Below are 10,056 nucleotides of genomic sequence, written 5' to 3' on the forward strand. Positions count from 1 at the left end.
AGGAGAAGCCGGAGAGCAGGTAAGAGGCAGTTACAGAGGCCCCACGCTCCCCCGGCAATCAAATGAAATAATAAAATATTTTGGGGAAGAGCACAGCGCTCGGTTTGGTAACCCGCTTAGAAAGTTTCAGGGGGGCGCCCCTCAGTTTGCACATCCTTATGGTACACGTGCGCTGTTTTTTACTTTCCCCCATGCAACAATGTCCGACGCGAGAAGCCCTCACACAAAAGTTCCCCTTTTATATCCCCTACATGACGTCCCCTGTTCGTCTCTGTAAACTGTCCCAAAATCACAAAAAAAGCGCAGGGAGTAGCAAAAAGCAGGTTACACGCTGCTTGTACCAATGCTCCCACTCTAAAGGCCAGCACCACTGCTACAAGACTAACTGTTGAAATAAACCCGTTATGTAAACTCACATGATTGAACCGATGCTGGAGTAGGACACAGATTGCGGAACTGAAACAAAGGAACATATTTGGTATGTCTCGGTTTCATTGCACTTTGGGCTGATTCAGAGAGCCTCGTGACTCCTGTCTCAGTGTCACACACGAGTGTCACCCTCCCAAACCTCCGGCTCAGTGTCACACACGAGTGTCACCGTCCCAAACCTCCGGCTCAGTGTCACACACGAGTGTCACCCTTCCAAACCTCCGGCTCAGTGTCACTCACGAGTGTCACCCTCCCAAACCTCCGGCTCAGTGTCACACACACGAGTGTCACCCTCCCAAACCTCCGGCTCAGTGTCACACACACGAGTGTCACCCTCCCAAACCTCCGGCTCTTTCACAAACGAGTGTCACCCTCCCAAACCTCCGGCTCAGTGTCACACACACGAGTGTCACCCTCCCAAACCTCCGACTCAGTGTCACACACGAGTGTCACCCTCCCAAACCTCCGGCTCAGTGTCACACACGAGTGTCACCCTCCCAAACCTCCGGCTCAGTGTCACACACACGAGTGTCACCCTCCCAAACTTCCGGCTCAGTGTCACACACACGAGTGTCACCCTCCCAAACCTCCGGCTCAGTGTCACACACGAGTGTCACCCTCCCAAACCTCCGGCTCAGTGTCACACACTAGTGTCGCCCTCCCAAACCTCCGGCTCAGTGTCACACACGAGTGTCACCCTCCCAAACCTCCGGCTCAGTGTCACACACACGAGTGTCACCCTCCCAAACCTCCGGCTCAGTGTCACACACACGAGTGTCACCCTCCCACACCTCCGGCTCAGTGTCACACACAAGTGTCACCCTCCCAAACCTCCGGCTCAGTGTCACACACACGAGTGTCACCCTCCCAAACCTCCGGCTCAGTGTCACACACACGAGTGTCACCCTCCCACACCTCCGGCTCAGTGTCACACACGAGTGTCACCCTCCCAAACCTTCTGCTCAGTGTCACACACACGAGTGTCACCCTCCCAAACCTCCGGCTCAGTGTCACACACACACGAGTGTCACCCTCCCACACCTCCGGCTCAGTGTCACACACGAGTGTCACCCTCCCAAACCTCCGGCTCAGTGTCACACACTAGTGTCGCCCTCCCAAACCTCCGGCTCAGTGTCACACACGAGTGTCACCCTCCCAAACCTCCGGCTCAGTGTCACACACACGAGTGTCACCCTCCCAAACCTCCGGCTCAGTGTCACACACACGAGTGTCACCCTCCCACACCTCCAGCTCAGTGTCACACACGAGTGTCACCCTCCCAAACCTCCGGCTCAGTGTCACACACACGAGTGTCACCCTCCCAAACCTCCGGCTCAGTGTCACACACACGAGTGTCACCCTCCCGCACCTCCGGCTCAGTGTCACACACGAGTGTCACCCTCCCAAACCTTCTGCTCAGTGTCACACACACGAGTGTCACCCTCCCAAACCTCCGGCTCAGTGTCACACATGAGTGTCACCCTCCCAAACCTCCGGCTCAGTGTCACACATGAGTGTTACCCTCCCAAACCTCCGGCTCAGTGTCACACACGAGTGTCACCCTCCCAAACCTCCGGCTCAGTGTCACACACGAGTGTCACCCTCCCAAACCTCCGGCTCAGTGTCACACACGAGTGTCACCCTCCCAAACCTCCGGCTCAGTGTCACACACATGAGTGTCACCCTCCCAAACCTCCAGCTCAGTGTCACACACACGAGTGTCACCCTCCCAAACCTCCGGCTCTGTCACACACGAGTGTCACCCTCCCAAACCTCCGGCTCAGTGTCACACACACACGAGTGTCACCCTCCCAAACCTCCGACTCAGTGTCACACACGAGTGTCACCCTCTCAAACCTCCGGCTCAGTGTCACACACACGAGTGTCACCCTCCCAAACCTCCGGCTCATTCACAAACGAGTGTCACCCTCCCAAACCTCCGGCTCAGTGTCACACACACGAGTGTCACCCTCCCAAATCTCCGACTCAGTGTCACACACGAGTGTCACCCTCCCAAACCTCCGGCTCAGTGTCACACACGAGTGTCACCCTCCCAAAACTGCCCCAGTGTGGGGAAACCACAAACACATCCGGTGCTACAATGGGCAGTTTGCCTGCAGGGAGCTGCAATACATTGTTTCAAATATATTTCAGACCATTCCTGCAATCGAGGGGTTAATCACTTTGCTGGCATTGAATGGGTTAAGGAAAGAGTCCACCCAAATCTTCTTTTCTTACGAATAAGGATCTGTAAGAAACATCCTGTCTCCTGCCCCTTAATAGGCACTTATTCACTAAAGGGTGCTATGCTGTAGCACTGGGGAGGGGGGGTACACAGGGGTCCCGCGCTCTCCCCCAAGGCATTTAAATAAAATTCCAGGGGACCGCACTGGGCCTCTGTAACTAACTTACCTTTCTGCTAGCAACACGTCGTCAAGGTAACCCAGCGTCAAATTATGCTGCGTGGGGTCACATGACATTGCGTTGCCAAGATTGCGCACCCCTGCTGTAGCATAGCCTAGCTCCCATTCATTTGAATGTATAGGTTTGTCGAACACTGGTTATTTCCATGGTATAAGCAGGAGTTGGGGGCCATTGGTATGGTTATTTCCATGGTATAAGCAGGAGTTGGGGGCCATTGGTATTGTTATTTCCATGGTATAAGCAGGAGTTGGGGGCCATTGGTATTGTTATTTCCATGGTATAAGCAGGAGTTGGGGGCCATTGGTATTGTTATTGCCACGGTATAAGCAGGAGTTGGGGGCCATTGGTATTGTTATTTCCATGGTATAAGCAGGAGTTGGGGGCCATTGGTATTGTTATTGCCACGGTATAAGCAGGAGTTGGGGGCCATTGGTATTGTTATTGCCACGGTATAAGCAGGAGTTGGGGGCCATTGGTATTGTTATTGCCACGGTTTTGTTTGATTGCTGGGTCTCTGTTCACAGTATATGCGACCACAGCTGCCAACGCCAAAGAGTCATCCTACGCCTGTTACTATGACGAGCTGCGGGACACCTACCTGGGGGATCTGTACAGTGTCACCTGGATGGAAGATTCCGATAGTGTGAGTTGTGTTACAAATGATTCTATGTCCCCTTCCCAGAGAGACACGGAACAGCAGTCCCAGACTGTCCGAAAAAACATTATATATAATAATTCTGAAATATATATATTAGTAAATATTGATGAGAAACAACCCAAATTGTTGCAGCTTTTCTAACAATTTCTGAGCAGTATTGTGTATTATTTATTACTAGCTGAGAGACCCGGCGTTGCCCGTGAGTTAAATTTCCCGCTAGGAAAAGGGGGGGGGAGAAGGGGGGAAAAGGGGGGGAGGGACAGTGGACAGGAGGGGGGGGGGACAGTGGACAGGAGGAGGGGAGGGGGGGGGACAATGGACAGGGACAGTGGACAGGAGGGGACGGGACAGTAGACAGGAGGGGACGGGACAGTGTCCCACACACACACACACACACAGTGTCACATCACACACACACACACACACACACACACACACACACACACACACACACACACACACACACACACACACACACACACAGTGTCACACATACGGGGTGGGAGGTGAGTGGAGCACCAGGGAGGGAGGTGAGTGGAGCACCGGGGAGGGAGGTGAGTGGAGCGCCGGAGAGGGAGGGAGATGAGTGGAGCACCGTGGAGGGAGGGAGGTGAGTGGAGCGCCGGAGAGGGAGGGAGATGAGTGGAGCACCGTGGAGGGAGGGAGGTGAGTGGAGCACCGGGGAGGGAGGTGAGTGGAGCACCGGGGAGGGAGGGAGGTGAGTGGAGCGCCGGGGAGGGGGGGAGGTGAGTGGAGGGAGGTGAGTGGAGCGCCGGGGAGGGAGGTGAGTGTGATGGGGGGGGGAGAGGAGAGAGAGAGGTGTGTGTGTGTGTGTGTGGCCGAGGGGGAAGAGAGTGGCAGTTGGGTGACGTCAGACCCACCAATCTGATTGGCCAGAGGCTGAGGACCAATCAGATTCACCGCAGCTAGTACCAACTATTCGATTTTATATATTAAGATGTGATATTCAGCATTTGGCCATAAATCTACAAATCTGGTCAATATACTGTGTCATCATCACCTCAGAAACACAAGCCCTTACTCAGCCCTTATACCTTGCTCAGCCCTTATACCTTTCTCGGCCCTTATACCTTGCTCGCCCCTTATACCTTGCTCGGCCCTTATACCTTGCTCTCTATGCTGTGACACTGCTTCCCTGTGCTGGATGAAGACTTTACTTCCATTAATTTGAAAGAAGCTTTACTTCTATTAATTTACTTCCAAGAATTTGAACTGTTCTTTAGCTGTGGGAAGCGGTTCTACTTCATATTGAACAGGTACCGGTGCTGCTCACCCATTTTTTGACTCATTTAGACTCACCGTTTATTTCAGGAAGACTTGACCAAAGAAACTCTCCATAAACAGTTTATTCTGGTCAAGCAACACACCAACACAAGCCACGTGATGCAGTACGGAAACAGGGTGAGTCATATCCAGCGTCCCCTCCTTGTCTTCCCTACCTAACTCCTGATGTGTCCAAGGCCTTCCACTATTGTGCTGCGCTGTAACCTTTCTGAGCATGCGCCCTCAACATTGTCACAGACATTAAGACAAAATCCCACTTCAAAGACTAGACATTTTACTAATGGGTTCCTTCAAAATATGGAATAACCTGTAAAATAATAACTTCCCTTTTCCTATTCCGTGGAGACGCTGGGACAAGTCACGTCTGTTATTTCATGTCCAGAAACACAATGGCAACATGATTACGTTCCATGGGGAATATAGGAAACAAGTGCCACAATGTGACAAAAAAAAACCAACAAAGCTTCTAGTCACAAGGAAACGATCAATGGGAGGAATGTAAAAATAAACACTTGTGTCCGGGGTGGGACTGGGCCCTGTAAATCTCCCCTTGTTGGATGCCTGCCGTGCACCAGCAGCTCATGCTGATCACCTTGCTCATGTTTTGTCTCGCAGACGATTTCCCTGATGAAAGTGAAGCAGTTCCAGGGCAGTGGGAAGAAAGTGGTCCCTCCCGTGGCCCTGGAACCGGTGAAACACCTGGATCTCACTCCCAGCCCCGACGTGCCAGTCGCCATCTTGAAAAGAAAATTGATGGCCACGAATGACATAGTGAAGGCGAGACAGATTGTGGCGGAGATTAAGTCACACCAAGAGGTGAGGACAATATCATTGATCTTCTTCAAACAACTGTAACCATGCTAAGAGCAAAGACTAAATACTAATGGACTTTGGGGATTTAAAACATTGTTTTAATCTTTGGGCCCTGTCGACTTGGGGAATGTTTGTCAGTCAAGTTTTTACCCATAACCCACCCTGTCTTTATCAGAGAGGCAATTCAAATAAGGGAAGTGGGAGAGATCAGGGTTTTACCTGTGCAAACTCTTGTTGAACACACAATGACATCACACGAACAGGAGCGGCCTAAACAAATCAAACCCCTCCCAAGTCTCAGCTCACCATGTTGACAAAGTAACTGAAATATTTATAGGTTTTAACATTTGTGGGTGTCAGATTTTGTTAGAAATTACATCAAATACCCAGGTGACCCCGTAATCCTTCAGTGCTCTTATGACATAGAGTGTACATCAGGAAAAGTGCCACCCCAAGCGCCCTTCTGATCTACAGCGTCGTGGCCATTTGCTCGTTGGTCCGGCGAGCGGAACCCGGAAGGGATCATATAATCGCTCCGACGAGCCATCACGTGAGCCATCAGTGCCGGAGAGTCCATGGCCAGAAGGGGTTGAACTTGTCACTGCCAGTACTACACATTGGCGCCGCTCCTGTTTCTTGCTCTGACGCCGCTCCTGTTTCTTGCTCTGACGCCGCTCCTGTTTCTTGCTCTGACGCCGCTCCTGTTTCTTGCTCTGACGCCGCTCCTGTTTCTTGCTCTGACGCCGCTCCTGTTTCTTGCTCTGACGCCGCTCCTGTTTCTTGCTCTGACGCCGCTCCTGTTTCTTGCTCTGACGCCGCTCCTGTTTCTTGCTCTGACGCCGCTCCTGTTTCTTGCTCTGACGCCGCTCCTGTTTCTTGCTCTGGCGGCGCTCCTGTTTCTTGCACTGCCGCTCCTGTTTCTTGCACTGGCGCTGCTCCCATTTTGCTTTTAGTAATATTATTTTAACAAATATAAGGGTCATTTTATGGACTCGCCAAACATTTTCCTCCAGCAGAACTTGGGTTAGTAGGACTGACATATACACATTAATAATAGCTGTGTCCTACACACACACACATGGGCATTCTTTACACCCCGCTTAATGTAATAGTATGTGCTGGAGGTTGTCGTGCTCATGTTGTGTGTTCATGTGGTTTTTGTATACAGGCCAAAGAGCTGATAAAAGAATCCATGAGGAAGATTGTGTATTTGGTGACAGGATCAGAGGAGATTGCTGAAGACATTCTGAGTGATAAACTCATCATCAATGAGCCGGTCTGTTACCGAGGAGCGGCCGAGCACTTCAAAGCGCATTGCTTCAACTGGCACACGCCGCTGGTAAGCCCTTATTCTAAGTATAGAGTGCCCGCTGTGAGCACAGCGCTGTACAGCCTACATACAGCGAGTAGGAGCAGAGTATTGGATAGAAAAGGAGACAGGGTCTCCTTACTATATTTTAACCGCTATCGTCCGTGATAATATAATGAAATCCTGGACAAAAAATTGCAAGAGAAGGCATTGAAAAATGTATTTTAATAATAATAATAATTTTAAATGATTATTACCATTTATTTGTAGGGCTCCTTCATACGCCAGATACGAAGGGAAAAACCTTAGTAAGAAAGTAACAAATAATAATAAATGTATATATTTAATGACTATATATATATATATATATACACACACACACACACACACACACACCCCACAGCACATGGAGAAAGCACACCTAGAGCATGTAGGATAAAGCTAACATTGCCAGGTGCACACGTGATATAAGGCGAGAGATAGCGGCGTTGGAACATTGCAGGCAGGGAAAACATTTGTGATTGTGTGTGTGTGTGTGTGATTGTGTGTGTATTGTCTCAGAAATAGGTGGACAAGGAGAAGAGAATTTGACATTTAGAAGCTCAAACTGTTTCCAGTGATGATAAAATGATGGGATTTGTCCACCATCTCTGAGGCTGGAATGAAACCCACACAGATCTGTATCCAGAACACGCTGTATTAGAAGGTCACATGACTTGTGCTCCTTTCATTGCAGTATGAATATGCTCTGAGACAGCTGTATGCCCTGGTCAACCTCTGCGAGGTCGGATATCCCGTGGAAAGGTAAACTCCTGCTGTATGTTTCCTTGTGACTGAGGCTGAATCCTAAGGGCCGTTCTATACTTTTGCGACCGTGCACGCACCTGTGCTTTTCGTGTGTATAGAGTCTTAGTGCTGCCGGGAGCGACAAGTACTGTGTGTGTGTGTGTGTGTGTATATGTGTATGTGTGTATATGTGTGTATAGATTGTGTGAGTGAAATAATGGCTTAAATAAGATTTTTTTACGAAAAAATAAGTTGAATAAATAAAAAAAAATGTATTTGTGCACTCATTGACACATACATACACACACACACACACACACACATACACACACACACACACACATACACACACACACACACACTTAATCGGCGCGAAATCTTTATTTTCTGGTCTTCGCCGCTGTCTGTCGGCTCCCCGCCGCGCGCGCGCGCGGTCCTTGTATAGAAGGGCTGACTGACCTCAGCCATCTATAACTGCTGTGTGCGCTCACGGCGTAGCGCGCCCCAGCACTATAGAACCAGCCTAACCTGTGTTTAGATTCATGTTGCTCATCATGGGTATGGGAGAAGCCGTCCTCAACATAGAGCCACACGGGTCATGGACGTTTAACACTGTACGTTCTATCTCTCGAGGAACCTGCAGCTAAACTCTAAACTGCTGCAGCATCTCTATGCTCCGTGGTGCAATCCGTGGACTTTCCTCTCGGGATAATATGTAACGAATGATCTTCAGGGGTATTATATTCTAACTGCTTCGGTGCCAGAGCAGTGCTGTGGATTGCAAAGTGTTCCCCCTGGTACAGGGAATAAAGATATGCGTATAACGGATATGTACGTGCGCAGAAAACACCATATAATCCTTCAGAGGGTTATGAGAGACCAAGAACTAACATTAGGTCACAGTCGCTCTCTCTCTCTCTTCCAGAATCCAGCTGGCCATGGACAAGGTCTGCCTCGGTGGGTACTGACACCAACCCTGCTAGAGACACATCCGCCCCTGGGGAGGGCAGAGGAGAGGGTGTGAGGAGCGGGCATCTCCACCCACTGCAACCAACTTCATCACTACACCTGGGAGTTTGCTTCACCAAAAGCTGCCTGCCTTATATAGGGGGCTGACAAATAACATTACCTGCAGTACTGTTACATCCTGCTACACGAGGAGTATTCACACGTGTGTGTGTGTGTGTGTGTGTGTGTGTGTGTGTGTGTGTGTGTGTGTGTGTGTGTGTGTGTGTGTGTGTGTGTGTGTGTGTGTGTGTGTGTGTGTGTGTGTGTGTGTGTGTGTGTGTGTGTGTGTCACTGACACATAACATTACCTGCAGTTCTGTTACATTCTGCTACACCATAACACTGCCACACCAGGAGTATTCACAAGTGTGTGTGTTTAGGGGGTTCAAACCCCCAAACCATTGCAAACCAAAGTTCGGTGAGTGGCAGGAAAGGGTTTAAAACCTTTAACAGAGAGGGCGCTGCATCTCACTGTCAAGTGAAGCAACTGACTGCATATTATTCTGTATAGATTATAGTCTGATTTTCCTATTATTCTATATACAATAATACATTGAGAGCTGCAAGATACATACAATGAGCCAAATGACTGTGACCTGTTGATGTTGGGACTTTCATTTGAATTATCAGCCAGTTTCTCTTCTCTTTCTATAATAATCTCCATTTCTGTTTTAATGACAAGTTTTCAGAGGGAGAGAGATGACTTAAACTTCTGTGAAAAAGTAATCCTTTCCTTTTTATCATTTTAGTAGTGTTTTTATCATTTGAGAATGTTTCTAAATCTGGGATTTGATACTGACCGCGTCTTCTCGTTTAATCTGGGATTTGATACTGACCGCGTCTTCTCGTTTAATCTGGGATTATCCGTCAGAAAGAAATAGTTTAGCCATGTCTGTGCTGAAGGAACCGGCCACATAGCAGCGAAGGGGTTAATGAAAGTATTCCCGGCACATACTGAACTCGGATCACTGCTTTTGTCTTTAGGTTTGATGTGATAACCCCTTCGGTGCTGGAATGTGTACGGGTGAATACAAATTAAACATGTTTTAATGCTCAAAACGTACCTTTCCCCGCTCATTATTTGTGTGTCATCCTCCGCAATGTGCGGTATTAGTACCGCTGTGTGTATTATCTTTATATAACACCCACAGTGTACTCAGTGCTTTACAAAGACAATACATTACAGGGAATTATAATATAATAAGCGTGACAAAGTCAGACAATAGGAAAGGAAATCCCTGCCCCGGAGAGTTTACAATCTAAGTGGTTGGGGGACTTACAGAGACAGCAGGTGAGGGAATGAGTGCATTAGATGGTGTTATGC

The 10,056-nt window shown here is 49.2% G+C and overlaps 1 protein-coding gene across 4 annotated transcripts in view; it reads left to right on the top strand.

Annotated features, from left to right (window-relative positions):
- LGMN (legumain) overlaps positions 1-9,791 on the top strand; it is a 37,650-nt gene extending 27,859 nt beyond the window's left edge. For all 4 annotated transcript variants that reach the window (XM_075614514.1, XM_075614512.1, XM_075614515.1 and 1 more), the window contains 6 exons: positions 3,378-3,496; positions 4,844-4,933; positions 5,432-5,632; positions 6,798-6,968; positions 7,675-7,742; positions 8,650-9,791. In XM_075614514.1, coding sequence (XP_075470629.1) covers positions 3,378-3,496; positions 4,844-4,933; positions 5,432-5,632; positions 6,798-6,968; positions 7,675-7,742; positions 8,650-8,692 — 692 coding nt within the window. In that variant the 3' untranslated portion in view covers positions 8,693-9,791. The remainder of the gene's footprint in view (positions 1-3,377; positions 3,497-4,843; positions 4,934-5,431; positions 5,633-6,797; positions 6,969-7,674; positions 7,743-8,649) is intronic.
- The last annotated feature ends 265 nt before the right edge of the window (positions 9,792-10,056 follow it).

This window comes from Ascaphus truei, chromosome 9 (assembly GCF_040206685.1).
Source record: "Ascaphus truei isolate aAscTru1 chromosome 9, aAscTru1.hap1, whole genome shotgun sequence".
In the NCBI taxonomy this organism is placed as follows: Eukaryota; Metazoa; Chordata; class Amphibia; order Anura; family Ascaphidae; genus Ascaphus; species Ascaphus truei.